The sequence below is a fragment of the Microtus pennsylvanicus genome, chromosome 3, assembly GCF_037038515.1.
Source record: "Microtus pennsylvanicus isolate mMicPen1 chromosome 3, mMicPen1.hap1, whole genome shotgun sequence".
Taxonomy (NCBI): Eukaryota; Metazoa; Chordata; class Mammalia; order Rodentia; family Cricetidae; genus Microtus; species Microtus pennsylvanicus.
Genome location: NC_134581.1, coordinates 38,671,845 through 38,686,829, shown reverse-complemented (window position 1 = coordinate 38,686,829; position 14,985 = coordinate 38,671,845). Strand labels below are relative to the sequence as shown.

The 14,985-nt window shown below is 40.9% G+C and overlaps 1 protein-coding gene across 1 annotated transcript; it reads left to right on the top strand.

Annotated features, from left to right (window-relative positions):
• Window positions 1-3,228: 3,228 nt before the first annotated feature.
• Irak1bp1 (interleukin 1 receptor associated kinase 1 binding protein 1) lies at window positions 3,229-14,222 on the top strand. Its single transcript, XM_075965118.1, has 4 exons — window positions 3,229-4,124; window positions 10,880-10,945; window positions 13,438-13,568; window positions 13,667-14,222. The coding sequence occupies exons 1-4, from the start codon at window positions 3,813-3,815 to the stop codon at window positions 13,935-13,937; spliced, it is 780 nt and encodes a 259-aa protein (XP_075821233.1). The 5' UTR covers window positions 3,229-3,812; the 3' UTR covers window positions 13,938-14,222.
• Window positions 14,223-14,985: the final 763 nt, after the last annotated feature.

Here is a 14,985-nt window from a genome sequence, read left to right as displayed (position 1 = left end):
CCCTGGCATGGTTCTCTACCGCGTGGTGGCTTGTGAAGCTTCCGGTTTCTGCTCCTTGCCCGTGAGTTCTGGTTTTCTTGCTCCGTGAATAGAATTGATTTAACTGCTTTTAATTTGTTAAGCAAAGCATATGTCTCAGTATTTTACCAGTACCAAGGCAGAAAACTAAAGCATCTTGGAAACTAAAGCAGCCCAGAACCATTCCTGTCGCCACGGGTTGCACTGCTTCTAGTCAGAACTCTGTAACCATGACATCGGCTGGACAATAAAGATTGCAGTTTACCAGATCACATAACAGGTAATTAATACATCAATATGGCAGACTACATTAATATTGAAACTTTTAGTAACTTTTTTGCTAATACTATGGATTATATTGTGCAAGGCTTATATAGTTATGGTGATACTTCAATTTATTGGGTATTGGGACTCAGTTTTCTTTTCCACATTCTATCATTAAGAAAGAATATGTCACTTTTAGGAATGATACAGTCTTTACAGACTAATAATGAACAGTTAGCTGACAAGATTAATACCATCGAAAATCACATATAATTGGTTAGAAATTGATCATCGAATCAGTGACTCCCAGAAAGAGCTTTCTATATGGAAAGTACCATGGAAATTGAAGTTGCAGAAAAGGTTCAAAAGTCCTGCTATCTCCAGATCAGTGCTACTTTCATAAAAAAAAATGTGCATCTCTGATAATGCACAATGATGGTGCATAATACTGATGCATCTCTCACAACGGAATGATGCAGATTTTGCTCTAATCCCATGTCTCTTCTCCCAGAACAAGAAAAATCATCGGATGCATATTCTTGATTCAATCAACGTAGTACCAACCTTGTTCAAAATGGTTGCTAATAACGGAGTCTCAACTCTGAGGAAGAAACTGAACAAATAGATGTATTCATTCCCATCCATTCTCCCCTGAAAAACTCATAAATCATCAAGACATATCTATGTTTATTTATTGCATAGTTCTGTCACTAAGAAATAATCTGCCCTTCTTTCAAAATTACTTTTATCTATTTTTCTGCATTCTGAATTCATCACTTGCCAAAATGACAGTTTGAAAGAGATCGTTCCATCTGTTTAAGTTTTCATTTCTTTAATTGCCAATAAATTTTTTAAACTATTTATTTTTTCTTTTCAGTGTTACAGGCCGTTAGTCATTCGGTACTTTGGATCTACAGGAACTGGCATGTGCTCTCTAAGCCCAACGTGACTGCATGAAGACAGAGCCCTTTAACTGAGGTTAACTCAAGTCCCCAAAGCAGGTCTCTAATCCATGTAATAGGATTGATCTTGGAAGAAGAGGATGCGTCCTAAGGATGGTATGCAGAGGGCACGGAGGCAATTCTTATGAAGGCAGCTGTCACAAACCAGAAATACCTCAGAAGAGGTTAAACCTACTGATGCCTTGATCTTGAACTTCCAGCCAATCAGTCCAAGCCTATTAACAGTTTGTCTCTGTGTTCCTTATCTATTTGGGGTTTTTTGGAGGGGAGGAGACTGTACTCTAAATATCTAGACACTAGCTCCTTTATACATCACCAATACGTACTTCCCCTCTCCTTGCTAGTTTTCAGTTTATATACTTTCAATTTTTTGGTGTACTCATTCTCCCCCCACCAAGGCTTTTCCTTTATGGTTGCTTCATCATTTGAAATATGCATAAGGGAAAAGGCCTTTCATTCCCCAGAATTACTTTTAGGTACATATTTCTTCATACTCTTATTAATGTTATTTTCAGGGTGTCATATAATATTGAGATCAGTTTCTTCAAACAGCTAGCCAATTCAACCTCATCCTTTCCCTACCAATCTGAAAAGTTTATAGTATTCTATACACTTAAAACTATTTTTCTTTGCTTTTCTGGCCTGTGGCATCAGTCATTCATTCAGGCACTTGATTTCAAGCCTGTGGACCTTTCATTCAGTCCCTGGGGTCCACCAAAAAGATAAAAAAAAGAAATTCCTCCAGCTCTAAGATATATTTTAGTTGTCTAGAGTTGTAAAATATGCATATATGCATATGACAGAAAGTTTTAAAATTATCATATAGATTCTCATCTGACAACGAACATCAAACTAAACAATTACGCTAACCTAATTGTTAACCACCGAATCTAGCCGAGTTATTGAACTGTGCTTTAAAATCGCGAATTTTGTTGACTCTTTCAGGTTCCTATAAGAAACTACTTCCACAGTCGGGCGGTGGTGGCACACGCCTTTAATCCCAGCACTCGGGAGGCACAGGCAAGCGGATCTCTATAAGTTAGAGGCCAGCCTGGTCTACAAGAGCTAGTTCCAGGACAGGAACCAAAAGCTACGGAGAAACCCTGTCTCGAAAAATCCAAAAAGAGGGGGGGGGAGAAGGAGGAGGAGGAGGAGAAGGAGGAGGAGGAGGAGGAGGAGGAGGAGGAGGAGGAGGAGGAGGAGGAGGAGGAGGAGGAGGAGGAGGAGGAGGAGGAGGAGGAGGAGGAGGAGGAGGAGGAGGAGGAGGAGGAGGAGGAGGAGGAGGAGGAAGAAGAGGAGGAAGAGGAGGAAGAGGAGGAAGAGGAGGAAGAAGAGGAAGAAGAAACTACTTCCTACAGTTTGTTTTTTTTTTCCAAAATTTCTCCTCCCCGTCTGGTGATAGAATTCTAATAGTAAACTATCAGCTGTCTTCACAAAGACCACAGCTGGATGATTAAGAAAATGTCCGGTGTGATGGTTTTGAACCATCCTGCACTCCAAAGGTAGAAAAGGACAAGGGGAGGTGGGGGGAGGGTGAAAAGAGAAAAACGGAAAAGAAAATGGAGAGGTACAGGGACAGAAAGAAAAGGGACAGGGAGAGGGAGAGACGGTGGGGTAGGGAAAATTACTATAATGGGAGGTCTTGAGACAGGGAAACTTCAGCTTTTCATTAAAAGGCTCTGTCAAGAAATGGGTAGAAACCTTGTTCGAGGTCAGTCTGGTAAATACGGTAAGTTCCAGGCCAGGCAGGTTTATATACTAAGGCCCAGTCTCCAAAAAGGGGAGACAAGTTCAAGGCATGCCTGTCCTTACCCACGCGAATGTCCACGCTCAAGCCCAGCATGTCTCCAAGGATTTTAGAATTCTGAGACTTGACAACCATTCCAAAGACGGTTGCTAAGACAAACAGCCATCCCTTCCTTATTTTCTGTTTTCCACATTCTTAAGTTAGGAGCGGGAATTTTGCGTCGGCATAGAGCTCGCGTTAGGAAATATTCCTAACACATATGGCAGCGGTCTATACACAACGAGCCTTTAGTAAACAAACAGCAGTTGAGAAAAAAATATATATTAACAAAGTTTTGGAAAACCTGACTCGAAGGACCACATACTGTCCAAACTCTCACTGGCAAAACGTGGTTCATCTCAGGAGAAAATCCACACGAATGGCATCAAAACAGGTACTTGGGGGAAAGACGACGGGAGCCTGAAAAAACTAAGGGACCGACCTACACCATAACACCCAGGAAGACAGGGCTGGGGGGGGGGGGGGAACCACACACACCCCGGAAATGGAGGCCCCGTCCCCTTGACGACTTGGGGGTGGGGTGGGGGTGACAAGGTCACGTGGAAGGGCCGCGCTCACTGGCAGGGAGGCCACGAGTTAACTTTCCGACCTTCACCGACGGAATCAGCCTACTCCGAGCGGGCGAGCCGTGGCCACTCCGCGGCTCCGCCAGCTCCATCCCGGCATCCTCTGCGCCACGCCGCCGCCGAGCCACGCGCGGGAGCAGGGCGTCACTCCCCCCTGCAGCCGGGCATTGCTATGGCAACGCAGCCACCCCAGCTATGGCGCTGCAGCCCGCCCCTCCGTCGCGGGTGTTCATGGAACTGGTTCCCTGGGCTAACCTGGGCCGGGAAAACAACCCGATCCCGGCCTTGGAGGCGCAGCCCGTCGGCAGCCGTCCCCAAGCCGCCAAGGCCCACCCCGGAGCCCGCGAGGTCCACGTGAGCGGCGCGGCCGAGGTGTCCGCCGGCCCCGACCGGGCGCAGGTGGCGGTGCGGGTGAGCAGCACCAAGGAGGCTGCAGCCGAGGCCAAGAAGAGTGTGTGCCGCCGCCTGGACTACATCACGCAGAGCCTCCAGCAGCAGGGTCTTCAGGTGAGCCTCCGGGGATGGGGTGCGAGGCGGGTGACTCTGGGGACTTGGCGATGCTTTGTTACCCCGGTATTCATTCCAGGGCGCAATGGACGCTTGACCCTGCCTTCTCGAATCTAAATGAAAGCAGTTGTTGGCCGCAGTGAACTCGAAATCCCCGAATGCAGATTGGGTAGGTTTTTATCTGGTCGTATTTGCTACAGTGATTTTGTTTTTGGCGCTTGGAGGGATGAAATGTTTTCTTGAAAAATTACACTTAATGCTTGTCTAACTGGAAGGTTGGACCGTAACCCCCTTGGAGAGTTGTTTTTATTCTGCATGTTGAAATTGGCAGGCGAGGAGCTTGAATGCTTCCTCCCAATCAAAGGTTCGTATGGAGTGGATCTTCAGTGTAATTGCAGATTTAGCATCCGTTTTGGGTTTATGATGATCACCTATTCCAAACTGTCCAATTTTTTTAGTTTTAACTTCTTTTAAAGTCAATATATGTAAGTATCATAGGTGAAATGCTTCTACTTACTAAATATGTCCGTGAAACAAATCACTAAATTGATAATACCTTAAGCCCCCTAAAGGAATGGGGCAAAAAAAAAAAAAAAAGGAAATAGCAATTCTGTTAGGCATGCTTTAATATCCCCGTCTTCCAGTAGAGAAATAAAACAATGCTCTGAACTTTAAAGAGCAGTATTTGAAATTCTGTTCCTGAAACCACAATCGAGGTTGCTTTCAACTTTGTCACACTTCAGATAATTATGATGAAAGAAACTTAGAAGCCACAGACACTGAGCTGTCTCAAGGTTATCATTATTCAAAACAGAACCCCAGCTGGTACCCTGGTTCTGGGGTACTCTGACTTGTTCAAAGTGAAACATAATCTTTCTTCTGTACTAGAAATGTCATATCTTTGAAGAAAAACACAGGTCTTTATTTTTAAAAGAAAATGTACTTGTATTTTATTTAAAACCAGAATAATTGAAATGACGTGGGCAAAAAAAAATCAATCAAACAAACAAAAAACCCTAAGTTATTTTACATTTTAGAAAAATTTAAATGTGAATTGTAAATAATGTGAATAAAATGGGTATAAAATATAAAAGCAAGACTCTCCTTAAGCAACCTGCTGAGGTCCTGTTTGAATAATGTAGTTTGTATTTTATGCCATTGACATAGAACATAATCTGAACCCATGTTTCTAACTCCTAATATGTAAAAATAAATGTGGTAATTGCATTCAAAGTCGTTGTTCAAGGCAAGGTGCTGGGACTGCGATCTCCCAGACTGCTGCATGACAGTGGAGGAAAGACAGCTCCCTCAACAGGTGGTCTCAGGACAAATTATGGTCTCCTCAAGGTCCTTAGAGCATTATACATTTTAAACTTTGAAATACTGACTCGTAAATATACACTCCCCTGATTCAATCTAAACACTCGCTTGAGGGCTGGAACCTGATCCTCTCATCCTTATTTCCTGGCCTCTCTCCCCTCTTAGTTTAGATGACTTCCACTTTGTTTTAGAGAATGAGACCAAAATCACACTCTTGGCATTCCTTTCTCTACACTAATCCCAGTTATACAATACTCCACTTTTTCCTCCAAAGAGTGTGTCTGTCAGTCTGTTATCGAGGTACTCGACCTTTGAGTAATGCTCATTGGCATAATACATGCAGTGAAAAGTGCTTTTCAGTGAGTCAAGGAGGAAAGGATGACGCAATGCATAAGTTACTAGCGCAACTATTTGTAGATCATGGATTTATTAATTTGTCTGAAGATATAGCAGTCAGTTTTAGCATTGTTTTAATGGGAAAATGTTGTAAAATTCCAAATAGTGTTTACTTAACCGAGGAGCATTTATTAGGTATTCCCTAACCCTGTTGAGATTTACGTGGCACTTAATGTAACATGGTCTTACTTCAGGGTCTGCTAGAAAGCAATGTCACCACCTCAGTAACCCCTAAACAAGGGAAATTTAGTCTTTGTAGCCCTGGGGGAGTCAGGAAGGCTAAGATACCAAGAGCTTTGATTTTTGTCTGGTGAAGATTCAGTTCATGGAATATAGATGGCGCCTTCTCCCTGTGTCCTCACACAATAAAAGAGACAAGGCAACTCACTGGGGCCTCTTAATAAGGACACTAATTCCATCCATGAGGCTCCACCCTTATCATCTAATCTCAAAGACCATTTTATAGCCTCACACTAGTGATTAGGTCTTAATATATGAATAAGGCGTCCAAGCAGTGCAGATTAGAGTGAATTTCTATTTTATATACCAATTTAGACTATAAACTCCAGAATTTGCCTACTCATAATTGTATTATTTTCAATAACTATACATGTCTCAGGCAGGTTGGTAGGCAATAAAAGAGATAATGGTGTGGGGGGAAGGGCAAAATATTTAGAGACATTTGTTTATCTTTTTTCTCCAAATCTGGCTTATGAACAGTTTCCAAAGGACCAATCATGCAAGTACATTTAGTTTTTTCTTCCAGTAAAAGCTATAAAAAGCAACTATATCTGTTTCTTTTTAAAAAAATATACATTAATTTTATTCTGTGTTTTCTTCCTTTAATTAAATATAGACTCTTACACAATATAATCTGAATACAGTTTCCCCTCCCAGTTGCTCCCTACTTCCACTCCCATCCGGATCCACTCCCTTTCTGTCTCTCATTAGGAAAGAAGAGGCTTCTAAGAGATAACAACCAAACATAACAAAGTAGAGTATAATAAGATAAAACAAAAAACATCACATTAAAGGTGGACAAGACAAGTCAACAGAAAAGTAAAAGAACCCCAAGAGAAGGCACAAGAATCAGAGACCCATCCATTTAGACATCCAGGGGTCCCATAGAAATACTAAGCTAAAAGCTCTAGTGTATATGCAAGGAACCTCGTGTAGGCCCTGTGATTGCTGCTTTGGTCTTCAAGTTCTTAGGAGCTGTGCTCAGTTATTTTAGAAGGCCTTTGTTCTCCTGATGTCCTCCAACCTCCTTTTCTCCCCCACTACTCCTGCCTCCTCCTCTTCCCTAGGGTTCCCTGAGCTCTGAGGGGAAGGATTTGATGGAGACAGAGCCCTCTGCTGCTGGAATTCCATGATCAGAATAGAATGATTCATGCTGCCATGAAAGTACGTGTATAGTACATTGAAGAGATAACATTGATTTTGCCTTAAGAATTCTAGAAAGACTTCATAAAGGAGTGACATTCTGTCAAAATTGTTAAGCACTGGCCAAAGGGAAATCATTCCAGTTGCACATCAGAATGCAGCGGGCATATATGTCAACAGCACTCTGCGTGGTTCAGTATGGCGGGAACACAGAAGACACTGGGCACCTTAGGACAGAATTAAGAGATGAGACTAAAGGAGAGAACTGGAGGCCGAACATAGAAGTGTGTGGCTGCACAGCTTTGCTTTTCTTACGGTGCTACTGTGCCTGGCAGGAGCGGCTTGAAAGAGAAAAAATTTATTTTGGTTCACAATTTCAGAGCGTCTCACCATGGTGGCAGGCAAGGCATGGTGGCAGGAGCAGCTCAGTCTATGGTTGCAGGAAGCAGAGGATGGGATCAGAAGCAGGGCCAAGTTATAATTCTGTATGTGTGTACGTCTTCCTCTATCACCCTCCACCGTATTCCCACCTCTAGTGGCCTTCTTTGCTAGCCAGGCTCCTTCTGAAGGCTCCACAGCCTTGAAAGCACCACAAGCTTGGAAACCAGTGCTCAGAATACAAGCCTGAGAAGATAGTTTAGATTCTGACATGAGTGGTCTACTGGACTGTCTCAATATTCTTTATAATCAAGGCAGCTATTTACTGTTGATAGACCTTATACAAATGCGTCTCACTCAATAGTCTTACTCTATCAAGTTCTTCTATAAAGAAGAGAATGCTCAGGACCAGAGTGCTTGCCCATGATTGGGAGATGACTGAGTTTAGATACTAAGACCTTTGAGCTGTGCTTTTAACCATTACTGTATGTTACCACTTTATTCTCTTGGCAGTAGATGATGGAGGTGTCAGGTAGGGGGTATTGCAGGTGATATTCATCATCTTTTATATGCTTGCTGGCCCAACACGTCTGCCATCATATGTTAATAATTGCCTGTGTGTAAAAGCTTCCAGGCACTGAAACTTCCTGCAAAAGGGGTCATGCATTAATACCAGGAAATTAAGTTTTCCTGCCCCACCCTGAATAGTCTTAAGGCACTGAATTGGGTGGTAGGAGTGAACAGGAGGGGCCCAGCTTCTTCGCCTGTTGAGTGGGATAATTGAAATAGTTTCTGACCCCAGCCCTCTGTAACTTCAGTTCCAGAAGACCTGATGCCCTCTTCTAAACTCCATGGGCACCAAGCACACACATTGTGCACAGACAGAGATGTGAGCAAAACACTCGTACACATAAATAAATCTAGAATAAAGCCTGAATAGACAACTTAAACTTCTGTTTGTGGAAAGAGAAATGCAATAGACAAATTAACTTCTGTTTTAATATCTGCCTGTTTGTGGTAAGCAAATGTGGTAATCTAAAATGGTTACGATCTCTCAGGTTTACTTGAATCACACAGTTGCTGCTCAGGAGAATAACTGACTTGAGGATTACATACTGCCTATTGCTTTGAAATAGTTCAAGTCATTGAATTTTTTGATTCTTAAGGAATTTGACCCAGATCTAGAGTAAACCATTGGGTCTGTATGGTACTCCTATATTATCCACACTGTTTCAATTATTAGATCTTAGTATGAGACCATGTTCCCCCTCGTTACTGTTCTACTAGAAATATTTCCTGCCTGCAGGGAACAGGGCATGTTAAATGGGAATATGGAGATACAGTCTGTAATTCTAATGTTAGAAACCTCTATAGAACAAGTAGAACTTCCCTTTATATTTGCTATTAAACATATATATTTCAGGGTAATTGCTGATTTTATAATATTGTATCATAGTAGTTTATTCAAAATTTTTCTGTACATCTGTATAGTTTTTACTTTTTTTAGTTTATTTTTATATGGCTTTTTATGACTATTGAGATGATTACCTTACTTTTTTATATGACTTAAATAGCTACTCCTGTATTGACCATTTCGTTTTGAAAGTATGCCTTTTATTTGTATGTAGAAACAAAATTATAACTTAATAAGGAAAGCCTCGTGAAATATGCTGGTATGGTAGATTTATCAGCCTTAGCACTATTGACATTTTGAGGTAGATAATTCCCTGTTATTGGGTTAACCTGTACGGTGTAGGATGTTTAACAATATTCTTGACCTCTAACTTACATACAGTGTAGCCAAAAATGTAGTCTTTTTAGTGCATATTGGTAAGTACAAAGCCAGACCAAAAAAACAGATGTTTCATCATTCCATTCATACACAAACCTGTGGAGGCAACTAAGTGGTTAACTGTAAAGGGGGTTGCACAGGAGAGCCTTAATGTGAAGGACAGCTCTCACTGTGCTGGAGTGCTTGCTACATCACCAGCATCTGTCAAAACTGTCGAAAACTGGGGGAGGTATCAAACAGGCTGTCAGACATTATTTCCAGGACAGAATTCAGAGTACAATAAATGAACCCAATTCTTTTGTAAACAGCGAACACAGCTGTACTAAAGGGGGTGTGGAAAGGTATGTCAGAGTGTAGAGCTAAGCCACTAATTAGCCATAGAGGCCAGACAGTAGTGGCACACACCAGGACTCACGAGACAGAGGTGACGAATCTCTGTGAGTTCAGGGTCACCCTGGGCTACATGAGCTTGAATCTGTCCAAAGGAGAAACAGCTCACACAAAGGTGATCTCAGCACTTGAGATCACACGCCTTTAATTAAACATAACAAACTCATATACTCCTGTTAGCACAGGAGCGCTCTGGCTAGGTGGAGAGAGGAATATGAGGCAGGAGGAGACAGGAGCTTAAAGGCAGTCTGAGGTTCCGTAGAGACAACACTCAGTCTGAGGACTTGTAGAGACAGGATACCCATTTCAGTCTGAGGATTCAGTAAAAGTAAGAACTAGTGACTGGCCGCTCTTCCTCTCTGACCTTCAACATTAACCCTTATATCTGACTCTGGGTTGTATTGTTAGGATCCATGCTACACATGTCAGATATACTCATTTACTCAGGACTTGCTTCCCAGGCGGAAGGACTGCTTAGCTTCCTTACATATCTGTGGGAAGATTCAGGGACAATCTGGTCATATATTTATTGGTTGTGGGATCTTTCTTTATCCTTCCTTCCTTCCTCCCTCCCTCCCTCCCTCCCTCCCTCCCTTCCTATTTTTCCTTTGGATCATAGTTTGAGAAGTACATTGTGTCAAGGAAGGCATAGTGGAATTCTCTGCTGTAATATTATAGGTTCTGCAAATGTCTTTTGTCATTACTAAGTACTTTACATACAACTTGTTTTTAAATCATCATATCAGCCATGTGGTCTATTGACCTGATTTTATACATGTGGAAGCAAAGGCTCAAGAGATTCTTAGTAACTTACCCAAAGGTACATATGGTAGGTACTTTGTCAAGTTAGTTCATTCTTTCTGTACAAGTGACTAAAACCTGAAGTGAAAACGGATCTTTTTTTTTTAACAGTATTTGTAGGTTCTGATTGATTTTATGGCAGTTTTAAGGAAGTTTGGAACATCAAGGCAGGCAGTTCATTTTGTGTACTGTGTGTCTTCCTATTTCAAACTCAGGCTTCTTAATTGTCAGGCAGAAACAACTGAATTTAGTAGCCAAAGGTTTGATAACGTTACTCTGGTACTTTCTGTTTCAGGCAGAAAATGTAACAGTGACAAAAGATATTAGAAGAGTAGAAAATGCTTATCACATGGAAGCCGAGGTATGTAATGGCTGAAAGCCCTTGACTCTGTGGCAGCAACTGCAATCGAGTTTTATTCTTAAACTGAAATTTACCAGAGAAAGGATTCTTATGGTGATGATAAAAGATGGTTTTTCTTAAAAATGGTTCTGATAATGTATATCTGATGATGCTTTCAAATACATTTAGTGAAATCTACCTTAAGGGAAATGGTATACAATGAAATAAACACAGCAACAGGGAAATAGCAGCTAGGTACCACAGACTTTTTGTAATTTTACCAGCTGGTGAGCAGGAATCATTTCAGGAAAGAAATTTTCCTTAGATTAGAAACTATGTGATAAAGCTGTAATTTCATGGCCACTGAGATGTATGTTACTTAAATTCTGAATCGTGCGGTCTCTGTCCACATTAAGAAGGAGCACAGTGTTTTCAGAGTGCTCAGTCCTTGATAACTGAGATCCCAGCATGGATCCCTCTGAGGGCTGGGGCGGGCAGGGTTTTAGGGCAGTGTGTCTAGTAATGTAATGTAAGACTTCTGTTTGTGACTTTCGTGTTATCAGACAGATGCTTTATCCAGTTCCCCACCTTGCTTTTGGAAACAAAGATGGGTGAGTTAAGTAAGAGTGGAATTTTGTCTACCAGTGAGAGAATCTTTCTCTCTAGAGGTGGAAAACACCTCCGGAAGTCACCTGGTAGCCTCCTGTAGTTAGTATGTTAATGCATCCTGGTATTAATATTAAGGTTAGATTAATATTAAGGCTCCTGCTTCTCAGAGATGAAGCTTAAGATCAGAGTAGCAGGACAGAATGGACATTGGAAAGGTGACTCAGCCTTGTGACTAGTCCATCTAAAATTTAACTGTCTCAAGGAAATTTATAATTATTCTTATAATTATCATTTGGCATAGATTATTTTGACAGAATGAAGAGTGGTCAGGCAAGATTCTGAATTGTAGAGGTTTAATGTTAGTAGATTAGTGGGTCCCTCTAAGGGTTTTACCTGTTAGGACTTCAGGCTGTAATGAATGTGGGAGAATCATAGTTAGGAAGGTATTTTTTTTTTGTTTTTGTTTGTTTTTAGGCAGTGTCTCAATATGTAGCCCGCACTAGCCTCAAATTTATGTTTTTCCTGTGTCAGTTTCCTGAGTGCTGGGATTATAGTCTGGCACCATCACTTCCAGGTGTGCTTAGTTTATTATTATAAAGTATCACCAAGAGCACAGGGAAGAGATAGTTCCAGAACTGAACAAGGGATGGGAGACTGCAGAGTTCTAAGATTAAAGTTACCAGTTCAGCAAGAGTCCTTGTGTAACATGAGGACCGGCTTGTTGGGGTTTCTTTCCCACCCAGTACCCCACAATAGGTAAGTCCCAAAGAAAATCACACAGAGATCTCCGTAAGTTATAAAACTGATTGGCCCATTAGCTCAGGCTACTTATTAGCTCTTGTAGCTTATATTAACCCATTGTTCTTATCTATGTTAGCCACATGGCTCGGTATCTTTCTCAGCCAGGTAGATTACATCCTGCTTCTTGGGTGGAATGCCCAGGAGTGGGAGGAATGGGCTTCCTCCTTTCCAGCATTCTCCTGTTCTCATCGCCCCGCCTATACTTCCTGCCTGGCCAATCAGCGTTTTATTAAAATACATGATTGACAGAATACAGACAATTCTCCCGCACTACCTTGACTGTATGAGAACTGAGCCAAACTCTGTTCTTCCTTTTCAGTGTTGCGTATTCTGATTTCATAAGAAAACATGTGATTATATTTCACTTAGGATTCCCTGGAATCCAGACCTTACACTATACTGTACATCCCTGTACATGGTTGCTTTTAGATCATCACCAGTTGTCAGTGGAGACCATGATAACACATTCACAAGGTACAAAGTGAAAAAGAAAAGATGGCTGATTTTATGGCTATGAATGTAGCAAACTCCGAGAGCCAATAAATATCTAACATATTCTAGTCCTCTCATGGACTACTAGATATATGTAATATGGTTAAATGGTAGTTAGACGTGTAAAACAACAATAGCACAAAAACATGTATATGATTTTAAAATTTATAGATGGTTTGAATGGATACTTATCAAAATGCACCAACAGATAGGCGAAGGCATTCAGCATCTCTAATTTTCAGAGAAATAGAACTCAAAACCACAATGAATTATAGAATCACACTTGTTTGTGATTATTATCAAAGCAGCAAAACACAGTGTTAGGCCAGGAGGTGGAGAAGTTAGAACCTTGTGCATTGCCAATGGCAATGTAAAATGGTAAAGTTTTTTTTTTTTTTTTCGAGACAGGGTTTCTCTGTGGTTTTGGAGCCTGTCCTGGAACCAGGCTGGTCTCGAACTCAAAGAGATCCGCCTGCCTCTGCCTCCCAAGTGCTGGGATTAGTGGCGTGCACTACTACACCAGCTTGACTTTACTTTTTATACTCATATTTAGACAAAATTTTAAACCTACATGAAGCATGGAAATAACTTCAAGTATATTTCACTTACAGGTCTGCATTACATTTACTGAATTTGGAAAAATGCAAAATATTTGTAACTTTCTGGTTGAAAAGCTAGATAGCTCTGTTGTCATCAGCCCACCTGAGTTCTATCACACTTCTGGTTCCATTGAGAATCTTCGGTAAGTTAAGTACATCTTTAAATTATTCATTCTAAATAAAACTATTGAGGGTGGCAGTTCTTTTAATGTCATAGTAATCTTTACTTTCAATCCCTAAGGCGGCAAGCCTGTCTTGTTGCTGTTGAGAATGCATGGCGCAAAGCTCAAGAAGTCTGTGACCTTGTTGGCCAAACTCTGGGAAAACCTATACTAATCAAAGAAGAAGAAACCAAAGAATGGGAAGGTCAAATCGATGATCATCAGATATCCAGACTGCCGGGTTCATTAACTGTACAGCAAAAAATCAAAAGTGCAACAATGCATGCAGCTTCAAAAGTGTTTATTACTTTTGAGGTAAAAGGGAAAGAGAAGAAGAAAAAGCATCTTTAAAATTCCAACTAAAACATACTGTATTTGTATTTTTAAATGTGTTTTTATACATTTTATAGTGCTTATTTCTGTCCTGAACATACGTATTGTATGGTAGACTGATTCTCTATAAAAATCTGCCACGTTTTGAACATAATCCCACAGAATACTTGTGTTCACTTTCTAGTTTCCAAAACATTCTGAGAAAAATTCTGAGAAATAAATGTATTAAAACACACTTTTGCATACTAACAATTTATATATTGTAAATAAAATAAACAAAAATCAGCTGATGTTGAAGTTTTACTTTTAGAAGCAGTTGTTATGTCTTGTTCTTATTTGTCCAGTTGTATAGAAATACAGAATCTAAGCTGCATATCAAGAAAAAAATTGTTTATGTTGCATAAAAATATTTTCAATTTCATCAGTCTATATCTTTGCTCTTTTTTTTTTTTTTTTTTTTTTGGTTTTTCGAGACAGGGTTTCTCTGTGGCTTTGGAGCCTGTCCTGGAACTAGCTCTGTAGACCAGGCTGGTCTCGAACTCACAGAGATCCGCCTGCCTCTGCCTCCCAAGTGTTGGGATTAAAGCCGTGTGCCACCATCGCCCGGCATCTTTGCTCTTTTTTTATACATTATATTGTGATTATATGCTCTACCCTCCCCCAACTCCTCCCAGATCCTACCCCCCAACGTCCACCCAACTTTATACTCTTTCTTTCTCTTAAAAAGTCAAAACAAGCCAAAGCATACACATGCACGCACACAAACACAAAGAATGGGTTTCAGTTTTATTGATCTAATACTCCTGATCATGAGGCCTGTGGTGAGGTGCAGTTAATGTACCCAGTTTTATATACTTCCTTGAAGAAAAGTGTTTTTGCTTTTTTCTCTCTCCCAGCAACTACCAATTGCAAATATCTTCCTGGTTATGAGTGGGAATGACTTTATTTCTCTTTTTCTGGAATTTTGTCTGGCTTAGGCTTGTCAACAGTCTCTAAATTCACATGTGCATCAGCCTTGTGTCTGGAAGAAGTTATTTCCTTGGAGTCAACCATCATCTCTGTTTTT